This window comes from Lissotriton helveticus, chromosome 1_1 (genome assembly GCF_964261635.1).
Source record: "Lissotriton helveticus chromosome 1_1, aLisHel1.1, whole genome shotgun sequence".
NCBI lineage: Eukaryota > Metazoa > Chordata > Amphibia > Caudata > Salamandridae > Lissotriton > Lissotriton helveticus.
In genome coordinates this window covers 1,829,383,473-1,829,410,336 of record NC_136057.1, presented here as the reverse complement: position 1 = coordinate 1,829,410,336, position 26,864 = coordinate 1,829,383,473, and the positions used below count along the sequence as shown (strand labels likewise).

The 26,864-nt window shown below is 41.0% G+C and overlaps 1 protein-coding gene across 1 annotated transcript in view; it reads right to left on the bottom strand.

The window, feature by feature from the left end:
- The window catches only part of MYOC (myocilin), a 73,010-nt gene extending 57,589 nt beyond the window's left edge, over positions 1-15,421 (bottom strand). The window contains exon 1 of the mRNA XM_078641108.1: positions 14,878-15,421. Within this exon, the coding sequence (XP_078497234.1) occupies positions 14,878-15,421 (544 nt within the window). The remainder of the gene's footprint in view (positions 1-14,877) is intronic.
- Between the last annotated feature and the right edge of the window lie 11,443 nt (positions 15,422-26,864).

The following is a 26,864-nucleotide window of genomic DNA, read 5'->3' as shown; positions in this document are numbered from 1 at the left end:
CATTAGATGTCTGAAAAAGTACTATAAGGAGGGGAGGTTGAGTCCCCAAACATGTGACATTTACCAAGCAGCCAGATGGACTGTGTGAGATGGGGAAGCTCTTCATGACTTCTGCCTGTGACCCGGACTGGGGGACAAGGACGGCTAGTCCCCTGCTTGGTGAGGGGATATTGCCCACGGATGCTGCAGATGCCTCCTCTTTTTGGTGTTCTCTCTTCTGCACCCAAGCCTGCTGTGCCTTCAGAAAAATAAATATTTCATATCTGTAACACTGTGCCTTCTTATCCTTATCTGCCTTTCGCTCCTCAGTTTTTATTTTTCTCATTCACCTCCTCCCATCTCTCTACCCGTTACTCCCTTCTGTTATCATCTCAATATCCGCGTCCTATTTCTTGCAGTGTCTTTTCTTCTTTGCCTTGCAGCTTTCCTCTTTTTCTCTTCTATGGCATCCTGTGGTCCTACACCACACTGCCCTTGTAACACACGATTGATACCTCCCACATGTTTTTACCTTTGATACTTGCACAAGTGCCACCTTGCCCACGTAACGCTTGTTCTTGTGCCTGAGTGTCTAGCACTTATTGCAGTACTATACCTCAAATTATACTCTGTTTTCTCTTATAACCGCACACTTGTCACTTTTCCTCTTGTGCACTTTTGACTACCTCATGTATTTTTGGTTGCTCACAATTTTTACTACCTCAAGTATTTTGTTTGCTCACGATTGTCACTATTACCTTTACTACCTCATGTATTTTTGGTTGCTCACAGTTTTTACTACCTCATGTATTTTGTTTGCTCACAATTGTCACTATTACCTTATGTAAGTAACGTATGTTTTTGCAATCTGTTCTTTTGTAATGTTTCTCATTATGTTTCATTTCTGTTCCTAATGTGAAGCGCTCTGACGCCTTCGGGTAAAGTCCGCACTGTATAAAAATGCATAAATCAATAAATAAATACTCTCCAAGAACCCCTGCCCCTCCCACAACAATCCCTTTATAATTATGACCCCCAGTATTCCATTTTTACTGATGTTTACAGCTAAATAAAGGCAGAAAGCCATCTACACTACTTCCCAATTTTCTTTTAGTGTGCATAAAAAGGGAATATGACTTTTTGAATGATTCTCAAGGCTGTTCATCGTATCTTAAAGGATAATAACTGCTTGCATTGATATGTGGTGGAGTTAAAAAAAAACAGAAGGACAAAGTTCCCTAACATGGATTGGACAGCTGAATTCTAAAAGGTATTGATGTGTTATTTGTGGAGACACACCGTGCTAAAACCAGAAGATGCAAGTGCATTGACTAATTAAATAAATGTGTAAAAATACTAGCTGCAGCACAATTTTTCTCAAAACATGAAATAAATAAAGCTAAAAACTGATTTTTAAAAAACCTAAAATTAAATGTGGATATTTACAAAAGAAATGTGAAAAATAAAAACCACAACATCAAAAGCTCTACTTATACTCTATCTCTCATTCATTTCTGAATCGCTTGCCAGGAGAATTTTAAAATTTAGGGCAAAACTACCAAGTCTCTCATTTGAAGAGAGTTAGAACTGCTGTAGGAGATGTGTGGTAGTTCATTCGGGTTCCGACTAACACCCTAGCAGGTGTAGAAAGGTGAGTAGACTACGAAAATTGTATCTTCTATACTGGGGGCACACTGTAATGTTAAACTATCCAGGGTTTGAGGCAGGAAGGTAATAACTTGTTTTTGATTTAGCACTTACCAGCACAGTTTTCAGTTTCACAGCACTGTAAAATAACGGGCTGTATCACATAAAGCGAGCACTGAGAGTAGGCTTCAGGGCAGATTTACAAGATTGCCTTGTAATGCAGTGCAGTGCAGCAAGTCAAATGTGTCATATTTAAAAGAATACGGCGCATTTGTGCCTTTTCCCCTGCACTGGTGCCCTTTTAGCAGCCTAGCGCCAACACAGTCAACCTTTCACAATAGTACAAGGGAGCCTCATTTGCATGCAGGATTGTTTTTGTGAAAGGAAGGGGCACTTTCCTGCACAAAAACAATCCTGAGAGGCATACTGCTCTTTCTATGTGTGCTGCAGAATGCATCACACATTGAAAGAGGAAGTAACGAGGAGAAATAAAGATATTTCTCCTTGTTACGCCTCTCCTGGGAAGGCGTATCTTTTTGGCACATTCTCAGGTTTACCAGTTCTGATAAGTCTGGGAATGCGTCAAAACAATGGAAGTTGCGTGGAAACACCCATGCAACGCGCATGGAATGCTTCCCTAGTGCAGAGCAAGGTAACGCACCTATTTGTGCTGCGTTGCTTTACTACAGATTTATGCAGCCACTCAAGGCCACACAAAGTGGCTTAGCATGGCATCATAAATGGCATTCAATGTTTGTGTCACACATGTACCACATTGCATGGTGCAAACGGCATTCAAACCGGCTCATAAATATGCCCCTTAGTCTATGCCACATTTTTGGGCTGACCGATGAGTTAGGTAGTTGAAGTGGGACCAAAGAGCTATTTTATTGTCTTAGAAAATGGTAAATGGTTGCTTGCCAGAGGAACTTTAAAGTAACCTGTCTCTTTTGACTTAAAATGTAGTAACATTTGTTTACATGTCTGGAGTGAACAGCAAAACATGACACAATAACATAAACAGAGCAGCTTAACAACACATTTAACCCTTTAACCGCGGCGGAAATTCCGCCGCGTGCGGGTGATCTATAGCCTGGGCGTGGTTCGGACGGCCCCCGGCCGTCCTCCGCACACGCCCACCGTGACGTCGGACGGACGGCCGTCCGACGCACGCAAGGGGTTAAAACATAACAGGGTACATCACAACAAGCAGTCAAAAGAGCACACAACTCAGCTACTGCAGTACCAATGAACAAAGTCACATTGCAATAAAGCAGCACAAAACAAACAGCATAAAAGACAAATGACCACATCACCAAAACAACAAAATACCACACAACAAACATGCACAAATGTTCTTGTCACACTGTACCACCTCTAGAATCCACTTTTCATAGTATAGTAGTGGAAGAAGTTTGGAGCAAGCACTGCCATAACTTATTAAAAACGACATCAAATATCGTCAGTCAAAAATGCTTTGTGTTCCAGTCTCAAGCATTATTTCTAACTCAGTTTACGCCCTGTGAAGGTTAAAGGCTTGACTCTTTCCTATTGGGCTATGAACTTGGAACTAGCACATCACACATGTGTGCCATCAACAGTGAGTATTTAACTATCTGAAACCTGTGACTGGTTTGATCCTTTTGTGGGAAATCTGTGTTTTTAGGTCGAGCCTGGGCAGTGCATGAGCTGCTCTGCGAGGCATGCTGTATTCAGGTATGGACTTAAAGCTCTGTCCATTTTCCGACCATCTTTTCAATTGGCTCCTGTTAATGTGCTTTCTAAATGGTTGCTTTTGATTCATGAATAGGCTTAGTAGTCCCAATTCTTGGTACCCCCTTGTCTGCATTTGTAACCTCTCATGAGGACTGGACTGTTTACTTGTGTAGTTACATGGTCTGTTTTATCTACAGTCTGTGAGCACTATTTTCTTTAACGTATTTATTCTAACTGTTGTTGCAGGCACTACATGCTCTCCCTAACCCACCCTGTTTTCCTGACAGCGTGGTGCCCGAACATGAACTCTCCACTTTATCTTTGAAAAATGCTCCCTGCACAGTGCGGCACTTCTGCACGCGCTATGTTACTTAACAAATGCTATTTTTTGTAAAAGTGCCTCATACCGTGCTTTCACTTTAATGGCAGCCGAGCAACTTTCTTTAGGTGTACGGCTTCTAAAGAAATGGACGTGGCAGACATTAAAGTGAAAGTGTGGCATGGGGCGCTTTTACAAACAAGATTTGCAATGCAACAGATCCCACATATGTGAGAGTTTAAGCTATTGGCATTGTAGATGACAATGCCTTTTATTTATGTTTTAAAACCTAACTCATAAAAAAAGGCATTGTCGTTTACAAAGCCAATAGCTCAAACTCTTGCAAATGCGAGACTTACTGCATTGCAAATATCAATGGGATCATCCCTTCAGTTCGGTTTTCCAATGGACTGGGAGACAATAAGTAGCTCGATCACTGACTGAGGTGAAGGCAATGCTGAGGCTTAACCCAGATTTGGCACCAGAGGAGTCACTCAGATTCAATTGTGGGCGTGTCTCCTGGAGTGGCAAACCCAAACTCAATGACATAGACCTTGATGCACAGAACCAGCTCTTCCAACGACGCCAAAGCAGATGTCATCCCTCACTTCCTAAAGATGAACTAGGAATCTCCACATCGAGACCTCCAGAGACACCTATGGCGTCAGGGCCTTCTAGTATCTACAAGTGGGCCTGTCTGGGAGGTCAAGAGAGGTCGATCGAGCACAGTCTCCATCTTACCACACTTGAACCCCCCCCCCCCCCAAATGTTGCTCTATTTGTTTTCACACAGAGGTTTGCACCACTTGTGGGACAAATGTCTTGCCAGACTGTACTAATGGAAAAGGTGCTTTGGGTCACCCTTGTTGTCCTATTGGTGTCCTTGGTTTTCTATCTCTCTTTTTGTCTCTTTATGACCTTTGAGTCTGGGTGCCTGGGTTGGTGGGGGCGCTCCTAGATTGTTAGAATCATTTTTGGGGTGCTGAGTCTTCCTGCAGTCCTATTCTCCACGTACACCACTCTAAACTGATCACTAATGTCCCATGTATGTTTAAACTCCTCTCACTGAATGTACGGGGTTTAAGCTCCCCTAACAAGTGTCTTCAGGTCTGGAGTTATTTGCTCCATCATGACCTCAATTATATTTTTATCCAAGAAATGAATTTACTCAAGAAAGATCACAATCGTATGAGCAACCAGCACTGTCTGCACAAATTCTTTCTGTCCCCTCCCACCAAAACTCTCAGTAGTAAAGAGACCCTGCAGGCATATTCCTAAAGCTAACAGTACCAAGGGGGAAAACTACTCTGACAATGCTTAATCTGTATGCCCCTACTACCTCTCAAGATGCTTTCTTACACTCCACACTGGGAAAGCAGCTGCAGGATGCCAAAGGGAACATCACTGAAAGGGAGGACTTTTACCAGACTTGAGACCCACAGATAGAAATATTAATACTTACCATTAATACTTACCAGGGGATAATGGCAATGTCCACTTTTTAAAAAAAAGAGATCACTGAATTAGGGCTGGTAGACATTTGGCACATCCTTCATCCAGATTTTAGAGACTACTTTTTTTTCTCTGACGTGATCCTTCAGACTCGGACTTCGGACCACGCCGTTATGCGTCATGGGGGGAACATTGTTTACGACGCGGTTTTTACACCGCAGTGCCTTTACCCCGCAGCTATTACAACGCAAGTCGTTACTACGACTGGCGCTGGATGGCGCTGTGGGATAAGGAATCTTGCAATTTTATATTCCAACACCTTCCCTACTGTTACGGGGACTGGTGTTGGAATATAAAATTATAAGATTCCTAAATCCACGCCCTCCAACGCAAGTCGTTGTAACGACTTGCGTTGTAAGACTTGCGTGGTAAAGGCATGCGTTGTTACAACATGCGTTGTAACAACGTACATCCGCGTCATGGCACTAATTTTGGGTGACCGTACTCTCTTTGCATATCAGCACCCACAACTTAGAGTAGTGATGCGCTTTTCTCTTTCACTAAGATCTTGGGTGACTATACCAGTTTGTACATTAACATCCACAATTTATAAGAGTGGTGTACTTTTTACTTCTACTATGAAAAACATTTGTGCTAAGGCACCTCGGTATGACAAGAATTGACGTTGTGAACTGTTAGTGTGGATTGCATAAAAACACAAACAGCCTTGAAGAAGTCCCGTTGGGGTGAAACGCGTTGTGTCGGCTATGAATCTTGTATTGTGTTTTTAACAAATGAAGTCTGAAGAATAATAACACAAAAGAATAAAGGAGGGATATTTTTTCCAGTATTCTGAAGACTCATTGGATTCATTTGGGAGATTTTTTCTCGTTCTTTAATCATTTATTATGATATATTACTGTACTTCTTGAAACTGTATTTGTGATCATAGGTGTGTGCTGAGCTAATCTGTATCTTTTTTCTCACATGTTCACTCCTCATACGCATGCATCGACTATGTCTCCATAACACACTCTCTCCGTGGCATTCTGGAGTCGGGCTCTCCGACATATCTATATCCGATCATATGCATCTGGACCTGCCTTGGAGGAAGGGCCTCACTCCTCCCGAAGCCCTCCGACCACTGCCGTTTAAACCCCCAAAGACTGAAATACCTGGAGAACAGAGCTGCAATCCTTAATGGGATACACAAATATTTTTCTCTCAATACCTCCCTTGGAATCTCCCCCCAAACACACTCTGGGTTGCATTCAAAGCCACTGGAACTTTTGGTGTTGTGCACAATAGGCCTTAAACCACAGAGAGGTAAAAGCAGCCGGTAGGAGAAAACTATAAATGAGTGCTGGTGCTCATCACCTGCAACTATGGCAAAAATGAAGCAATGCTGTCATCTATCGACCTGCCACTTAACTTCCTCTCTTCTTTGAAATCCTAGAATGCCTTATATTTAATGGCCTCACTCACTGCATTCCTCAGCACATATCACCTAATCAACCTCATTCAATCTGGCTATCACACTCTAAACTGGATGAAAATAGCATCTGCCAAGTTTCTCACATCTTCTCATCAATATAAACTCTCTTCAATATTAATTCTCCATTTCTCAAACACATCCAATGCCATTAATCACTCTCCTCTCCTTACCATTTTCACCACCTTGGGTATCACAGACCAAGAACTCAACTCGCTCTCCGCAGATATATCTGATTGATCATTTTCAGTATCCTGGTGGTCGTTGCTGTCCACCCCTATTCCTCTACCTGATGGAGTCAGACAGCTTCCAGTGCCAGGTCTGCTCCTCTTCTCTCTAGACCACATCTTTAGGAGGGAGTTCGCCATTTGGGTTCTCCTATCATATATATGCAGACAACGCATACATCTCTTTCCAAATGTCATTCCTCACTTTCAGCCCAAAGTCTCTGACTGCCCCCTAGCTATCCCTCACAGCAGGGCAATCTAGTCCTTCATGCTCAAATCTTCTGAAACTGGAGTCATTTACATTCAGGAAAAATTAGCATTCTTTCACCCTCATATCTCAAGTCAAAACATTTATATTGATTAAGACACCGACAGGGATCAACAATATAAAATGAAATTAAATATCCGGAATCAAACTGTAAAACCAAGTGTACAGATCCATAAAACAATGAAAACCATTTTAATTTTTTTTTTTTTAAATGTGTTTACATTATAACACACAAATTCATTTGGGGGGAGACCTTATAAAATGTAACGTTTCATCTGTACTTGTTATCCTAGACTTAAACATACAGGAGTTATAAAAAAGACCTTAATATCTCTTGTTTGTTTCCCCATGACACATTCACCCCAACACTATCAGCTAAAAAACCTTGGAGTTTACTTCAACCGAACTATGAGCCTGGAATCCCAGAGAGTCTACAGTAAGAGATTGAACATAGTTTAGAGAGGGCTCCCTAAAGAGATTATTATAACAGGTGATATGAACACATGGGTGAAAGTAGAAGGAGTGCCATGCTTACATTACAGTAACACAAGTGAGTCGTGTAGGCAAAGAAGGCGAGGGGATTTACAGGTTACATTACAGTAACGCAGATCATTGCGAAAGATGAGAGCCCTGTCTCCTCCTGTGCTTGTAAAACTCACATTACTGTAATGTAACTACCACTGCTAAGAATAAGCATCTAATCCATCAATTTATATTACATTTAGAACCCATTAGAGATGCTACATCACTAGGCTTCTTTCTACTAACAGAAGACTTTAATTAAAACCTATTAGCAGATGAAGAGGAGCTTTTCCATATTCCACATAAGGTTTTTAGGAAAAATAACATCTCTAATACTGGGATATATATCCATAATTCATTATAGGACTTGGACTTTTGACAATTAAGTGAAAGGTTCAGCACTGATCAACCTGCAATGACCATATTCTCGTCAGCAGGAAATAGATCAATCACTGACTATCCGCTGATACATGTGTCAAACTTCCATACATGTCTAGATTTCCAAATCATCGAAAGAACAGAACGTGATCATGATCCGCTAAGTATATCTCTAAATTGTGCAGTTGATTTGTTTATCAGTGGCAACTGTATTAAAGAAGGGTTGGAGAGAGCCTTTATGAGAATAATCTGTCGATTTTGTAATTTGTCCTTTGAAACTATAGACCATATCATTTGTTTATGTCCACTACTACAGAGTTTGAGGATCAAGTTCATAAACTCGCTTTTCGCGAAGCAGGCATAAGAACATTCAAAGACGCAACAATGTTATGATTTTCTAGGGCCACAAACAAAACAATTGGGGGTACAACAAAATTTCTTTCACTCATGGGGTTGGGTCTAAATAACCAGTTTAAATAATTCAAACTGATCAAAATGAATTTTAAAGTATTAAACATTGATAAATGTATTTACTTATGAAATGGTTCTTTGTTAATTGATCACTAATATGTATCCCTTTTAGTGTACTTGGGGGCTTATTTACAAAAAAAGGTTCGCATTGCTGCATTACAGCCGCGATGCCCTAGTTTCCTTGCGTATGTGAGAGAAACTCTTGCGCCACCATTGATGCACCATCTTTACAATACGGCACACCATGGCGCAAGCAGATGCTTTAGAAATCCTGACATATCTGTAAGCGCAAAACTCACGCATTGCTGGAGTTGTGTCGTAAGCCTGATGCAACTCCAGCAATGCATGGGGAGGCCTATTCTTATTATACTGTGTCACTCCTTACACCTGCTTGGAGCAGGCGTATAGTTTTGACACAGTAGCATCCTAGAAGTGGAGCGGTGAAATCTTGTAGATTTCACTGCGTCACTTCTACAAAGCTTTCTGGCGTGGGAACGCCCACCCTGCACACATTATACCTGATGCAAGTGTAATGTGGCGTAGGGGTTTACAAGGTGACACATCTGCCTAGATGAGTCACTTTTAAATAGGGTGCAACCTGGTGCATTGTTTATGCCGCCGCTGTGTCACAAAAAGGGACGCAGCAGTGAATTGTAAATAAGCCCCATGCTACTTATTTATTTACTTATTTATTACTTGCTGTATTTTATTGTATTGGTTTTTAATCTAAATTACGCAATACATATTTGCTACTACTGTAATGTAAGTATGCATTCTCCCCTTGTTCTTGTATGGCTTGTGTTACTGTAATGTAAGCAGGGAACTTCTCAGCCTCTGTGCCTGTGTGACCTGTGCAGCTGTAAGCTCCACAGGGAGCTCCCCTCAATCATGTGCCTGTGTGACTTTTTATATTATTTTAACACAGGTTTTACAGGGAGACGGGTGAGGGGAGAGTCCTTGCGGAGATTGCAGTAACACACAGGCCCGGGGGGCTGAACTGCTCCCGGCTTACATTACAGTTTCACAGATCAGATGGAAAGATGGATGAGGGTGTGCGCGGAGACTACAACAACACATACCTTAAATGCATGGGGCAGGGCGCTCCACGCTTAAGTTACTGCAACACAGAGCTCAGTGAATGATGGCTGGCAAGTCCCTGCAGAGATCACAGTAACACAAGTCATGCAGGCAATGGGTGTTAGGGAGGTTCCAGAATAATTTACATTTACAGATCACTCTGGAAGAGGGGTTTTCGGTTCCAAGTAGAGATTCCAGGCCCATGGGTGAGAGGGGCTTCAGTAAAACTCCCAGTAGTAAGTCATACCAGACACCAGCAGAAGGGGATCCCTACAGAGGGGAAGGTCAGCTCCTGTCCATGGTAGAGCAGCTGCCCTTTCTCTGGCCCCAGTCCTCAAAGGCTCACCCTTGCAGGGACACTGGTTGTTTCTTACAGCGTGCCTCTCCTTGGAATAGGCACAGGCCGGGGAATGCCTCCCCTTGGAGTTCCCTGCCTCCCTACATGTCACAGGCACAGCCAGTCATCAAGCCAACCCCTATTTAAACATTAAATACCAGACACCCATTTATAATTCCTGACCATCATGTACTCGTATCAGGCTACCACTGACTTCAGATGTCTGCCTTTAATAACTAATCACAGTTGAGCTCTGAAATCATATTTCAGTCAAAATAAAAATAGCAAGCGGCTCACTTTTCACATTCCTTTCTTGTTGACAGTCATTAGCTGACGAGGAAGTTTTTAATGACCTCTTCTCTGTTTCTAGTGGCTGTCAGCAATCGACACATGGACTCTGCTTGTCCCTACATGTTAAAAAAAAATACACAAGCAACCTGCCTAAAAGTCTTTACACGCATTCTTTTGGTAAATTACACAGTGGTTTATTATGTTTCTAAGATAGGGGCTCCACGTTTATTTTGCACTGGTTCATCCAGAACATATATGAAGTTAGAAGAAGCATGACTGGAATGGCTGACATTTCAGAGTGGTCTGTAAAGATGATATTGTAAGTCACCTCGGTGTTCTGTGACTTTATAAAAGAGCGTTGCCTAGCTTCTCTATTTGCAGACAGAGCTCCTTTCTGAATCGCACCATCCTCATAATGTAGAGTTAGGGTACTTTATCCTGTATAATATACAGCCTGAAATCGTGAATATTTCTTTTCTTGCATTTTCAATATATTGTTTTATAGAGTAACCAACATTCTCAGACATGCCTGGCCTCTCTCTATCAGTTCATAAGCACTAAGCCACGGATAATATTCTGTTACGATAGAGCAATCTCATGTAGTTTGGGTAATTTCACATTGAGCTTTCTATGTAAAATTCCCTAAATTGCGTAATTATGACAAGTTGAATAATTACGTAACTATGCCATGTGCATAATTACGCAGAGTTTGTGGCAAAAATATTGCGCAAGCCCACAGAAAAAAATGGGAACGACCACAACATGATGTTTCGTGCACTGGTGTTTTTTGTGTGCTATTTTTTGGCGTGTCCTCGCGCCCAAAAAGGGCATAAGGATGCATTACTCAGTAAAATATAGTGCCAATTTACAATGTTAGATTTAACAGATTAAAGCGTAATTTCACATAATTTTTCTGAAATTACACGTAATAACACACACAAATTACAAGAAAGTTGTCTGCATGAAATAAACAAATACCATGGACAATGTAACACGTTTTATAGCAATCATTGTGACATTTTGTCTCAAACGAGCCAGGAATACTGGAATTATGCAGTAATGGAGGACCAAATTAAGGAACAAGGTTCACTAAAATAGGCAGTGGAGAAAAGGCGAATTATTCAGTGCAAAGTGATACACTCCATTTCCCTATTTTGTCATTTTAACAGCCATTAAAACTGTCTTCCAAATGTTTCACCTCATTAGCAAGAGTTGAACACTGGACCACAGAAACCAACTGAAAGGTGACCAGTTAACCTGGGGGCATGTCACTGCACAGCAGCAAATATGTCTCTTTTTTTTTTTTACTTTGTATCTGTTTTAGCTGGAAACCATTATTTGTTAGAATCTGCAAATTATGCAACAGATGGTGGGTTATGTAGCAAATGCGATGCATCAATACTTATTTATACTGAAACTGACAGAGTTGCAGGGTCGAATAAATCCAGTGGTCCTCACTATATATAACACGTTATCTTGCTATACGTTTTATAGACTAAATTGCATTCCTATATACCTATCAATTTTCGTCCTGTAGCATCAGTGCATTAAATAAAGTGTGCTGCAATAGTCTTGTCCCTCTGGTCTGAGGGTCAATGCACTAAATAAGGTGGCACCCTATACCATCCATTTCTCTCATCTCTCACTGTAACTACATAGAATAATCAGGGCCACTGAAATTATGCAGCAGGGGAGGACCAAACTATAGCAAGGTTAACTGAATGATAAGGAAAAGAGAAATACTGTAGCATAATGCAGTACATTTTGTACTTGTATTACTTATTAGTTTGTCATTTTTACAAATTAACATCATCTGGACCAATCTTTCACCTCATTAGTACCACATGTAACACCCAAACATATCAATAAGCAACTGAAAGGTGACCACGCAACCCTTGTGAAGGGTTTTCCTCTGTGCAGAAACACGTGTCACTATTTTATTAACTTATGGCCCATTTGGGATAGGAACTTTTTTTGTTAAAATCTGCAAATTATGTAAATGTAAATGTATGTAAATGTATGAAACTTATATAGCGCAGGACTTACCCTGGGGCATCTCCGCGCTTGCTTAGGGAACCCGTCCTGGTATTCCCCTGTGAGAAACCCCGGCAGGGTATCCACAAGGTGAAAGCCAGGCATCCCGCCGCGAGGGGCCGATGTGGAGATTAAGCAAGCTATTGCCCAGAGTCGCAGAGTGTAACCCCGTGAGTCAAGTAGGCACCGGAGCGAGAATTGTCGAGACCGTGGAATTTATGAGCCCGAGACCCGCCGAGGCGGGGAATCGAACCCTGGTCCACGGTCGATCTCAGATTCCGGGTCTGCCGCCTCTAACCACTGAGCCACACTTCTCCACCAGGAGCAGGTGATGAATTATGTGGAAAATATGACAAATCTATAGTTTTTTTTGTTTAAATTTGTTTATTGGGTTTTAGTTTACATTTTACAATCAGCACGACAGTGATTATTCAGTACAGTGGTATGGCAAATCTATAGTTATGATGGAAATTATGTGGCCCCAAAATTGGATCGCTCCAGTTACCCTGACAATAGTGAATGTTAAAAGGTGGTCAATTCCACTCACTGCACTGAATGAGTGCACCGATCAAGGGCATCACTTGTATAATTGCCTGTATCAGTCGGTTGAACAAAGGGCACACCCTATTCCTATCGTTTCCATAATCACGAATGTATGCATGGACTAATGGGCTTCATGGAATGCAGTGCACCCCAGATATTTGTACCCCACCCCGCCATCACACTGTATCCAGGCATGGACTAAAGGATGCTCCAGAACTGTGTAACCCTTTTCATCACACTGTAGGTGTGAGGGAATTAAAGGGCCTCTCCTGACATGTCTAAACCTCTTGTCACACTGAGCCCAGACATGTACTGAATACATCCCCAGACATCTGTAGCCCTCCCATCACACTGTATCCAGGCATGGACTAAAGGATGTTTTCAGAAATTCGTAACCCTTTCATCACACTGTAGGTGTGAGGGAATTAAAGGGCCTCTCCATATATATCTACACCTCTTATCACACTGAACCCAGGCATGTACTGAATACACCCCCAGACAGTTTGGCCCTCCTAACGCACTGAATCCAGACAGGGACTAAAGAATGTCTCCATAAATATAAAACCCTTTTATCAGACTCTAAGTATGTGTGAACTAAAGGGCCTCTCCGAACATGTCTAAGCCTCTTATCACAATGAGCCCAGGCATGTACTGAATGCACCCCCAGACATGTGTACCCCCCATCACACTGTACTATTAGGTGTAAGGGTTGACATCAGAGCCGCTACCGATAGGGAGAAACACATGGTTATCACATATATGGCTTACACCCTCCCAGAAGGATTTCAACCCTGTCTATCTTGGGTTACAAGCCATCAACATCGGCATGCCCTGACCAGATTACGACTAATTAATGTACAGCGCCTTGTTTCTTTCCTCAAATTAAATCAGTGTGATTTGGCAGCTGCCCCGTGCCCGCGTGACAGCAATTCCAAACAATGCACTTTACATTTCATGTTTTTTTTCAGTTTTATGATAATTTAAGATTTTTTTTTTTAAATCCCTATTTATTGTACATAACATAGTTGACTACAAAGCTACTATGCACCTTTTGTGTGAATTGGAGTTTCCAGTCATTTCTTCCAGGGTTACCTACATTATCTGCAAAGCAATCCATATCAGGAAGAGGCTGTGCCAGACTGAACGGTTTTAATGAAAACGTGGTATATTGTTAAACTTTCTTTTAATGCACTTTTTTTTTACCATTACATGGATATAAAGTCACGATGACTAGAATGTTTTAAAGGGTATTTACACTCTGTTTTATGTACTTTTATGGCCTATTCTAATAGAGCCGAACTAAAGTTTCTGTGACTTGCCATGACCAGTCATTTCGAGCCCTTCCATCATATTCTATATCGTTGCATGGACCAAAGACATTTAAAAAATGTCTACCACTACAGTGCAAATCCAGGAATTGTACACGGTTATCTTTCTCTAACACTGCACTCAATAAAAGTCATCCACAGACAAGCATGTTCTTTCTGTTGCACCGTATCTATGTGTAGTCTGCAGGAAATCCTGAAATCTGGCTATACATGTTAATGCACTCTAACCCAGCATGGGGTAAACAGCTTCTCCTGAGAAGTATTGCTAGACATCCACACTGCAGCCTCTCTTAGACTAGAGGCATCTGCACACATGCACATTCCTGCTATTGCACTGTACACCCTCACTGAGCACAACGCACCTCCTGACACGTCTGTTCTTTCTTTCACCCTGTACCCATGCTTGCATAAAGTGCACATCTTCACTTGTGCGCCTCTTATTGATTGTGTAGCAAAGGTGCCATGGGGCTTAATGCGATGAAGGGAAAAGTATTTGGGGCAGATTTACAAGCCCCTTGCGCCACTTTTGCGTCACTTTTAACATGGGAAAAGTGAAGCAAAAGTGGCGCAAGGGGCTTGTAAATCTGCCCCTTGGTTTGGAAGGGAAGAAGCTCTGGTCCGGTGCCACTGCACCTGCTGCGCTATTGATAACTACACCTCTGCGCTTATCTTTTTAAAACACAAAGCCACATTAAGAAAGGGCTCATCCTGACATTTCTGTCCCTCTTGTCACCCTGCGTCAGTGAATGAAACGCGTGCGTGAGGGAGCAGAGTTAGCCAGCCCAGCAGCACTCACCTTGTCTGCCCTCTGACTGGCCGTCCCGCACGGGGGTCTCCCGGCTGGGGGGGCACTGGCTGCTTCTGAGCTGGGCCACCTCCCGGCTGCTGCTCTCCAGGCTCCGGCCCAGGCTCGCCATCTCCCGCTCCAGCCTCCCCTTCTCCTCTTCCAGGGCGCTCTTGTCCCTCAGCAGGTCCCGGTAGGAAGCCTCGGCTCGGGCGGCCTGCGCCTCAGCCTCGGCCTTCTCCTTCCTCAGGGCCTCCAGCTCCCGCTGCAGCTCCGGCGGGGCCCCCTGCCCGCCCAGCAGCCGCTCCAGGACCGCCAGGCGGGTGCCCAGGGCCCCCAGCTCGGCCCGCTGCGCGCTCTGCTCCCGCTGCAGCTCCTGCACGGCGGGCCCGGCCTGGCCCGGGTCAGGGCAGCTGGCCTCGTGCGGGCTGGGCACGCTGAAGGTGTAGGTGCAGCGCCCGCTGCTGCGGTCGTTGGCACGGCGGAGGTGCACGGTGCTGGCAAGGGCCGGCCATGCCAGGCAGGCCCAGAGCAGCAGGGGTCGGAGCAGAGGCATCCTGTGGTCCAGAGGAGGCTGTGCGAGGGCGGCCTCTCAGCACTGCAGCTGTCCCCGTGTGATCTAGTGTGCGCAGGTGTTCTATATGTAAGTGTGAAATGCCGTGTGTGCCCCTAGGAGTTCCTGTTCCTAGGTAAGCGAGTAACCGCGCAAGTCTGGCTCCAAGTATGCGTACCTCTCTTGTGTCCCTTGTAAATGTGCCCCCGTATACCAGTGCCCCTATGTGCTCCGGTGGAACAGCTTTCCGTTGCAGTTCCCGAGTGCTTCTACGTTTGCGCGCCTGTGAGTTTGCTCCTGTGGATCTGTCTGTTAAAGTGCCCTTGTGCTCCTGTGTGTCCGCGCAGGTGTGCTCCCTGGGAGTTGCGCCCTTGTAAGAGAGCTCCTGTGTAAGAGTGTTCCTATAGAAATGTCTGTTGAAGCTCCCCTGTGTTGCTGCGTAGGTGTGCTTGTTAGCAGTTGCGCTGGTGGAAGTGTGCTCCTGTGTGAGGGTGTTCTTGTGCGAGTTAAGTGCCCGTTGAATGTCCCGTGGGCTCCTATGTGGCTGCGCAGGTGTCCTCGTGAGAGAGTTCTCCTTTGGAAGTGTGTTCCTATGCAAATATCTGTGAAGTTCCCGTGTGCTCCTGTGTATGTATCTGCGCAGGTGCGCACGTTCGCAGTTACGCTAGTGTAAGCGTTCTCTGTGTTAGTGTTCCTGTGAGAGTTAAGTGCCTGTTGAAGCTCCCGTGTGCTCCTATGTGGCTGGCTGCGCAGAGGCGCTCGCTCGCAGTTGCTTTGCTGTGATCGTGCTCCTGTTTGCTCGGCCCCGCCAGTGGCTTGGCCCGCAGTGAGAGGCAGCCCTTATAGAGCTGGGAGAGGGGGTGCTAGGTCTGCCCTCTGCCGGCAGCTACGGTGACAGCACCCCCTCCAGCCTGCGCGCGGGCTCCAACAGATGCAGCCTAGCGTTGCATACAGAAGAGAGCGCACAAGCCACGAGGCTGCTGTTTGCAGAGATGGAACAAGACTTTACCGCGTCTCCACATTCCTTTCAGAAAGCCAGGCCAGTCGGAAATATGACACCAGACTTACAAGCAATAAAATAAACTCTCCCGGGTCTCTCGCTGGCTAATGAAACATTTTCACCACACTGTAGCGGAGTACTTTCTCCAGTGCTTAATTTGTAAAAACACACAAGTGCCCGGGCGGAGACTTTTTATTGGGATCCTGCGGTGCAAGCAGGAAGGCTCCCCTAGTTTAGCATGCACCTTCTTTAGCATTGCTACCCCTAGCCCTTTGAGGATGTGAGGACCCTTAAAATGATAATGCAATGCATGTGACAAAGAAGCCCGGCCCTGGAAGATGACCACCAGCGCCGGACTGGCGGTAGCGGGCACTGGGCATTTTCCCTGTGGACCGTGAGGGTGAGGGCGAGGGCCGGTTTCAGACTGGTGGGGGCCGGTTTTGCAGCTGTGCTACAATATCACCCCCGTACCAAAATACCAAAAGCAGCAGTGTTTCTCAGCAGCCACCCCTCCCTCCCGCGGCCTGACCGATTAATTGCCAAGGCTGGTTTGTGTTCCTAGTCTGGCCCTTAAGACCACGGTGCTGTATTTCAGAAAGTGCCCCGGGGGTGCAACGGGCGTTTGTGCCTGCTTTGGGCGCCCCGGGGCACTTTGGTATTACAGAAGGGGGCGCAGATGCTTGTGCATCCCCTCAGTAATACCAATAGCGCTGGCACACTTAAAGCACGTGGCCCCGTGCATGTCAAGTTATATGTAGAAGAGTAACGCACAATAAGGGGTCTAGGGTCAATCGTAAGAGATTGGGGATCAAAGCATTGATACCCGCACCAGTCATGTCGTCCTTGTAGTTTAAACACAAAACAAGGAGCAAAGAGCGTGGGACACAATCCCTTGGGTCCCAATATAGAGAAACCAGAAGAAACCTATCTGGTCTCTCTAGTACCATACAACAAAACAGCTCAGCACACTTATAAATATCAAATGTGCCACAATGAGATATATTTATGACACAATTGTTTTCCCAAGAAAGAGTTGATATGTTCTTTTGATATTGAAATTCATCCTTTATTCACATTTCTATGCAACCACCAACGCGTTTCGTCCACAATCAGACTTCTTCAGGGCTCACAATGTAAGCTTAAGTGCTTTCATATATCCATTGCCAGTGTGTTTGACCAATTGATTTAAAAATACGTGTATCAAAGTACTGTATTGTACCGATCCAAAAGGCTCAATAAGAAGTGTGTCGGCGAATAAATGCACCCGTTTCCATGCGGTCGTCTGGCTCGAAAAGAATTGTGTCATAAATCTATCTCATTGTGGATTGTTCACATTTGATATTTATAAGTGTGCTGAGCTGTTTTGCTGTAGGCGTCTAGGGTCAGACTGGGCCAGAAAGCAAAGCCGGGAATCAAAGTAAAAGTGGCCCACAATAACGAACAGAAAGCTAAAAATTCATTGGCAAAGCCAATAGCTCTTTTTTTTACTTTACCCAATAGCTCTTTTTTTTACTTTACTTTCAGCCATGTAAAAAAAAATTGACAAAGCCAAAAACGGAGTTTCAATAACTTATATGGGAGAACTGCTCTCCAAGCTACAACTTGCAACTAATTAATAATCACATAAACTAAACCTATTGCATTTGCCAATGCTTGTTCCACTTGGGGTGCTTCTTGAAATATTCTCTCCATTTATTTTATTGCAAATGCTATAATTTATATAACGTGTGGCTCGAAATAAACTTTGATTCGCCTGAATCGAATGGGATAATGAGATACTGGTGTTTTGTCACTTAAATAGGAAAAAAGATCACGTTTTTACAGAAAAATGTCTGTTTTATTATAAATTAATTTATGTAGATTAAATCTACACAGATGCCTTTGTAAATAGATTGTGTTTATATATGAGTTCCATGTGAACATATGTTTCATTTGCTACATTGATACCCAAGTTCACTTTGACATAATGGGTTGCTCTTGTCTTTTTTTACTTGTTTATCGCAGCCAAATGAAAAAGTTTAGCTGAGATTTACAAAGCCACATAAGTCAGATTTGCATGGCTTTACTTGGGATTTCACCAAAAAGTAATGCAAGGCAGCTGATAGCGCTGCCTTGCGTTATTTGCACAGGGTAGGCATTCAATGGTCGGGGAATTTGCGTTCCCATGCAAACACCCTTTTGATTTTGACACCATCCCAGATTTACTAAGACAAGTAAACATGATTATGCGCCAAAGTATTACGCCTCCCTGAACCAGGCGAAATGAGGAGAAATATCTTTATTCCCCTCATTACTTCTTCTTTCTATGCATGATGCATTCTGCAGCATACATAGAAAGAGGGAAATACCTGCGAGGATTGTTTTTGGGCAGGAAGGTGCCCCTTCCTACACAAACACAATCCTGCCTGTAACGCAGACACTCTTGTACCATGGTGCTAGAGTGCCTGCATTAGCGCTAGGCAGCACACAGTGGCCAACTCTAAGAGACAGCAGAAATATGCCATATCTTTGTAGCTATGATGCATTTCTGCGGTCTCCCTTTCACGCAATAGAGCAACTCTGCTTGCTGTCTTTTGCATGAAAATATTAGTAAAACTGGCCCATTTTTCCTATCTTTCTCTTCCTCCTTCTCTCTCTATTTTTTTCCTTTTTCTCACTTGCTCTGTGTCCAAGTCTGCTGTTAAAAAATAAGTCCTGCTTCCCAAAAATGAGTGCTGAGGCCCACCACCTGCAGCCTACGACCATGAAACATGCTGGTCATGTAGGCCCAGATTTATCAAGCCTCTTTGCTTTGTGGCTTCCATAATATTTACAAACCCAAGAAAGAAGCGATTTGCACAGCCTTGTGTGACTTTGTAAAGAAATGTAAGGCAACGCAGTGGCTTACCAAGAACAACCCCATCATGTTTACCTTTATCCCTCTGCAAAATCACAAGGGTTTAAAAAAATACCCTACAGAGTTATATCATTTTTTTCAATTTTATCTCTCGTGCCCTCGCCATGCACAGTGTTGTCATCAATGATATCATTTCAGATATTGCAATGATGTTATTAATAATGCCACAGTATATTTAATGCGTGAGGTCATTAGCAGTGCATGGCGAGGGTGCGAGTTATTGTTATGTTAGGGCATTAGTTACAGTTTCTTGAGATAACTATAACTGGGGAATTTCAATGGTTTTGTTGGTTTAAAATAGAATGTTTTAGCTGACATTTTTAGCTGACTATAATGTCACTTCAACCTCTGGCCATGTGCAACATGGGGTTGATTTCAGGCCAGGCCCTGTGCCCAATCCTGCTGTTGTCCAATGTACTGCGTGGTGGGCAGACATGTGCACAAGCCATGTGGGGGGAGGGGGGGTGGGGTTGGGCGCAGGATGTGGTGCCAAATTCCTGCAGGCACACATGCCTGAATATAAGGGGGTCATGTTAAATAAAGCAGAGATACTGACTTTGTCAAAGGGTCAGAATACCAAATTATAACAAGCATTTACAATGCAATAGGTCTCGCAGCATTTAAGTTAGAGCTTTTGACATTATTTTTTGACAATGTTTTGCTGCAATTAAAAGCTAATGTGTAATAAGTATCTTTAGTTGTCTGTTACTTAATCTTCTTGTAAGTATCTGTTTTATATTATTAAGTTGTAAGGCTTATATAGTTATATAATGTTTAAATATTTTGAGCATTCACAAGTTAGATGATTGTTTTAGGAAGTAAAGTTGTAACCATTGTTTTTGAAAACATTTGTATTTATTGTCAAAGTTTACGATATAACTGCAATGAAAACATACAATTTTGTAAATGTCATGACATCGTTGTTAAGTATCATTTCTTCATTATTAAAGTATTAATAAAAACATTTTCAGAAAAGTGTATGGTGCGTTTAAATTTAGGATAAGAAGTAACATGTAAATTTCACTCAGTTCACACAGGTATTTTTATAAAAGTAATACAAAGTCAAAGTAGCTTTTAAAAGTATTTTGCTGTTGTATTTTTAAAAAAGAAACAAACAATTACAAACATAGTAGAAATTGGCAAAGTATAATATTGAAAAAGCAACAGTAGATACATCAGTTGAGCTTATTAGACTGGTGTTTTTTTAAGAAAACATTTGAATTACTGCAAGCATATTATATTTTTTCAATGATACTGGTTATGGATCCATTACAAAATGTTATAGTTACAGTAATTGGTAGATGCTCCATTAATGCGTCAGCAAAGTCCTCAATATCGTCTTGTATATTCAAAAAGTCCATCAATGTAATGTTATTAATTTGCATAGATTGGTAATGGTCAGTGTCGGTAACTTGTACTGTCACTATACTTATTTCCTGTTGCGTTTTTTCTAATCCATGAATTGTTATACTTAAATTTTCTTCTGGTGGTTGTACTACCTGCAAAGATATTGGTTTACTGTTTTATCCAATTTCTTTTCTGAGCTTTTTAAATTATTAATAATAAGGAGTGTTACTTACTTGTATCTTTGTATGTCGAGTCGTATTCAAAAAAAATTCTTTATTGAATTCATGGACTGTTAGGTGCGTTAAATGTAAATATTGCCCAAGTTTTATTGGGAAGGCTGCTGCTTCTCGCCATAAGGTAATTTTTACGGAATCACTTGTATCTTTAAGTGTTATACTTTTTAATGTTGTTTCTTGTCCTCCAACGTAAATATTTTTACTTTGTTCTTCCTGTAAATAAAAAAGTATTTTGTTACTGTTTTACGTATATAAAGTGTGATATAAGTTTATATGTATTCTTTGAGCAAGTATACATGTCATTTATGCAAGAAAAATATTTCTAAAATGAGACAACATTTTTAGATGTAAATATTTTGTTGTTGTACCTATGAAAAGTAGCAGTCACAATAGTAGAGTAAAAAAGGAAGGCAGTTTAAGGCGAAAGAGAAATGTGGTTTTGATGAAAATGTTGCTGTATGAAAGTATGTTAACTTTAGTGTGGAGTTGTCTGTGGGCTCTTAGTTTGCAAATTTCCTTTACTGTAATAAATAATTAGTTACTTACCTTCTAGTAATTAGTATAGGCATGTGACAATAGGTGGGTGGGAGGGGCTGTGGAAAAACTTAGACAATGGATGATAGATAGGAAAAGCTAAGGATGGAGGCTTGCAACATATCCTGAGGAAACATGCTGACAAAGGAAAGTGGTTGGGCAGGGCTATGGAAGCAAACTGACAGTGGAGGGCAGATGGGTGGAAATGTTAACTTAAAAGGTTCTTGGAGGGTGAGTGGCAGAGGGTGGAAAAGCAAACAGACAATGGTGGGTGGATGTTAAGCATGACTGCTTTAGGGTAGTGTAGTTAGAAGAAAAAAGTAGTTCCAAACTATTGTTAATGTGTTCGAAGTTCCTTACATGAATACATTGATATTTGTTTTGTGTCATGTGTAAACATAATGTAGATAAATATTTTTACATTATTATGTTTTGGTATGTACTTTGTATATGTGTTTGTGTAGTAAGATTACTCAATGTAAGTAGTGAAGAAATAAAAATGTTTTTTTAGAGTCCCCTCACTCACTGGGGTTGCCCCACAGTGACATGCTTCATCATTGAGGCCATCCCAGTTTTTAATGAACTGGGGAGTGCTACAACTTGCGCAGTACGTAGGAGCACTTTTTTATGGAAGACTATGTGTGGTGCAAAGTGTAATAATATAATTAGTGTTGTTTGTAATTATGTGTTGATATGAAAATAAGAGTAGTGCATTGTGTTGTATAGTGTAATGATTATGAATGGTGTTTGTGTTGTTTTATGTTTCCCTTGTAGCAAGTTTGCTTTAGTATAATAAAGTTCTTTGTTACTTACCTTCTAGTAATTAGTATAGGCATGTGGGAATAGGTGGGTGTAAGGGGCTGGGGAAAAAAGGAGCCAATGGAGGATGGATAGGAAAAGATATTGAATCAGGCTAGCAATACATTTTGAAGAAACATGCTGACAAAGGAGGGTGGTTGGGCAGAGCTAGGGAAGCAAATCGACAGTGGAGGACAGATGGGTGGGAATGTTAACTTAAAAAGATCTCGGAAGGTGAGTGGCAGGGGGTGGAAAAGGAAACAGACAATGGTGGGTGGATGTTAGGCGTGACAGCTTCAGGGTGGTGTAGTTAGAAGAAAAAATTGTTTTATACTATTGTTAATTAGTTGTAAGTTACTTACATTAATACTTTGATGTTTCTTTTGTGGCATGTGTAAACATAATGTAAATAAAGTTTTCTATAAAAAAATTTGGTTACTTACCTTGTAGTAATTAGTATAGGCATGTGGCAATAAGTGCGTGGGAGGGGCTGAAAAGAACATAAACAATGGAGGATAGATGTGAAAAGTTAAGGTAGCCAGGTTCTAACATATCCTTGAAACATGCTGCCAAAGGAAGGTGGACGGGCAGGGATAGGGAAGCAAAATGACAGTTGAAAAATATGCAGTTTATTTAACATGTTTTTGATTACAAGTTGTAGCTTACTTACCTTTTATACATTTTCTTACACATTTTTTATAGTGCAATACATTTTCTGTTACTTTAGGACAAATTTATAGCATATAGTTTTTTTTGTAGCTTGTAAGTAAGTATGTATGTTTACTTACCTGTTACATTTTGTATGCACTTTTTTATAAAAACACTTCAGGCAAAATGACTCTGTATATTTTATGACAGTTCATAAATGTTAATATGATATATTGCAATATTGCATTAATAAACATGTTTAAAATGTGATCACCTTATTACAAACTTTGTACAAGTACATTTAAAAACATATATAAGCACAGATGTTTTTAAAACATTAGAACTTTTAAATGGAGCTTACCTCAGTTTCTGTCCTAGAGACACTTAATAGTGTCTTTACATTCACTTTTTGCACTGTCTTTATGGGAGGTACTGGTGGTGCTGGTGGTGGTTGCAAAATATTTATTGCTTCTTGAATTATATTCTCAGTTATTTTAAGTGGTGGTATTCTACATATTTTACTTTGTTTTGTCAAGATTAAACTTTTATTCTTGATAAGGTAATTGCATATCATCATTCCATGTCCTTTCTTATTTTACCTTCTAGTAATTAGTATAGGTATGTGGGAATAGGTGGGTGGGAGGGGCTGGGGAAAAAAGGAGCCAATGGAGGATGGATAGGAAAAGATATTGAAGCAGGCTTGCAACATATTCTGAAGAAACATGCTGACAAAGGAGGGTTGTTGGGCAGGGCTACAGAAGCAAACCGACAGTGGAGGGCAGATGGGTGGGAATGTTAACTTAAAAAGATCTCAGGAGGTGAGTGGAAGGGAGTGGAAAAGGAAACAGACAATGGTGGGTGGATGTTAGGTGTGCCAGCTTCAGGGTGGTGTAGTTAGAAGAAAAAATAGTTTTAAACTATTGTTAATTAGTGTGATGTTAGTTACATTAATACTTTGATGTTTCTTTTGTGGCATGTGTAAACATAATGTAAACAAAGTTTTTTTAATAAAAAATGTTGGGTACTTACCTTCTAGTAATTAGTATAGGCGTGTGGCAATAAGTGCGTGGGAGGGGCTGGAAAGAACATAAACAATGGAGGATAGATGTGAAAAGTTAAGGAAGCTAGGTTCTAATATATCCTTGAAAAATGCTGACAAAGGAGGGTGGATGGGCAAGGATAGGGAAGCAAAATGACAGTCGAAAAATATGCACTTTATTCAACATGTTTTTGATTAAAAGTTGTAGCTTACTTACCTTTTATACATTTTCCTTCACATTTTTTATAGCGCAATACATTTTCTGTTACCTTATGACAAATTTATAGCATATAGTTTTTTTGTAGCTTGTAAGTAAGTATGTATGTTTACTTACCTGTTACATTTTGTATGTACTTTTTTTATAAAAACACTTCAGGCAAAATGACTCTGTATATTTTATGACAGTTCATAAATGTTAATATGATATATTGCAATATTGCATTAATACACATGTTTGAAATGTGATCACCTTATTACAAACTTTGTACAAGTACATTTAAAAACATATATAAGCACAGATGTCTTTAAAACATTAAAACCTTTAAATGGAGCTTACCTCAGTTACTGTCCCAGAGACACTTAATAGTGTCTTTACATTCACTTCTCGCACTGTCTTTATGGGAGATACTGGTGGTGGTGGTGGTTGCAAAATATTTATTGTTCTTGAATTATATTCTCAGTTATTTCAAGTGGTGGCATTCTTGATATTTTACTTTGTTTTGTTAAGATCAAACTTTCATTCTTGATAAGGTGATTGCGTATCATCATTCCATGTCCTTGCTTAGTTTGATCATAATATTCCTCAGTATAGCAAGTTGCTTTTATGGACGTAGTTTGATCTGCTAAGGCCATGTGTTACATTACTTTATTTTCTTGCTTTGCATTGCGATAGTAGGTTTTTCCTGTGCAATGAATAATGTTAACACGAACAGCCTTTTGGTATGGCTTTGTTTCATCATGCTTGTTGTCTTTCAGTTCTTGCAGAGAAATCATCTGTAATATACAATACAGTAATTATTAAATTGATGAAACATTTTCGAGACTGATGTCAATGATATTTGTACATATTAATGCATCTAAGTCAAATAGCTGCCCTTATTGGCTTGTGATCACTGTAATATGATTCTAATGTTCCATAATGTTCTATATTTGCATTTGTGAATATATGATCTAATAGAGAATTGTAGTCTGTTGTAAGTGTGTCTATTTTTTGTGTGCAGTTAAAGTTTGTTAACATATAATTTAATAATACCTTTTGAGTCTGTGTTGTTGTTTGCAAATCAACATTGAAATCACCCATTATTACATATTTATTATTTGGCCAAGCACTTAATATGGTAGTTAATATTTGCAGTAGTATTTGAATGTGGACTTTTGGTGGTTTGTATATAATCACAAAAAGGTAATCAACGTTTTTTATTTCTTTGGTAAATTGCAAGATGTCAATTTGCTGGTGTGAGGTAAATATTGGTTGTAATATGTTGCCTGTTTTGTAATATATTATTATACCATGGTTTGTTTGCTGGTTATGGTATTTGTCAAATATTAGCATATTGTAATTGGGAATTGAAAATGCATCAGTATGTGATTTATGTGTAGTATTTATTTCTGTAAAGCATAGAATATCAGCATTTCAATTTCAATTTCAAAAAGCTTTTATTCGATTTGTACATACAAATCATACAAGCATAATAAAATACACAATTAAAATATTAAAATCGCCTTATGAGCATATATAAGAAAGGAAGTAGGAAGATGTGCAAAGGCTAGTGAGCAACAATTAAAGGTAATCTTGCATTTTTAGATCGACATACTATTACAAAAATACAAGACATTCATAAATGAACATACAGGAAATCAGCAGGGTTTACTTGGTGGACATTTCCTGGCAGCTGTACATTTCAATCTAAATAATCATAACGTACTGTGGACATCAATAGGTAAAAATAATACCTTAAATACAAAAATTGGTATAAAACTTGAGAACATATATATACAGACAGGAATGTAAAAGGTAATAACAGCATAATACAATTCCTGGCAGCTGTATAACATAGGTACAGGCAGGTAAGTATAGGAGATGTTATAGTACAATACTTTTCCTGGCAGCTGTACACTTCAAAATAAAAGTAGCCAGAAAGAAGCAGATCTCCTCATTCTCTAATGAGGATAAAAGTATCAGTGCAGTTTCTGTAGTACGGATATTATACTTTATAAAAATCGGTTTAAGGTATTTTAACATAAGAAAATGAAAAAATTTACAAAAAAGTAAAAAATGGCAACTACTCTGACGAGAAGTACTGTCACACGGGCAGGGTGACTCTGATCTCGCTCTAGTATTTGGAAATGCAACCAGATGGTGAACAATACCCAATCTGACACGTGTTAAAACATACTGATGGGAGGGACGGGTCACGTACACAAGGTAGGGTTGGAGCCCCGAAATTAAATTCAGATCTTTATAAAATTTTACGGTCATAAGTTTACCAGAAGCTTTATCTCGTTCCGCCTTTTGAAAACTTAGAAACGTTGTCTTAATTTCTTTTTTGGAAATAGAAACAACCTCTTCTGGCTCACGGAACACATCAATATTAAAAAGAAGGAGATACCAACGATGGATGTATCTCAGCCACTGTATGCGTGAAGAATGGTACAAACCTATACAGTCAAGAATAATATCTTGAGTGAATCGAGTCTCTGACTTAGCCCAAATAGAGCGCCACAATAAAAGTGGCCGAACTGCTGCTAAGTCAGAGATAAACTCGACCCCGACCTCTTCGTGGATCAGTTGAACAGAGGCAGAAGGGGGAACACATAACAGCCTCCTTAGAAACTTATTTTCCTCCTTCTGCGATATACACTCGCTGTGGCCCCATACACCTGCCCCATACAGTGCAGAGGAGACACAGCAAACATTATATATGTTCATCATATCCGAAATGCTCCGT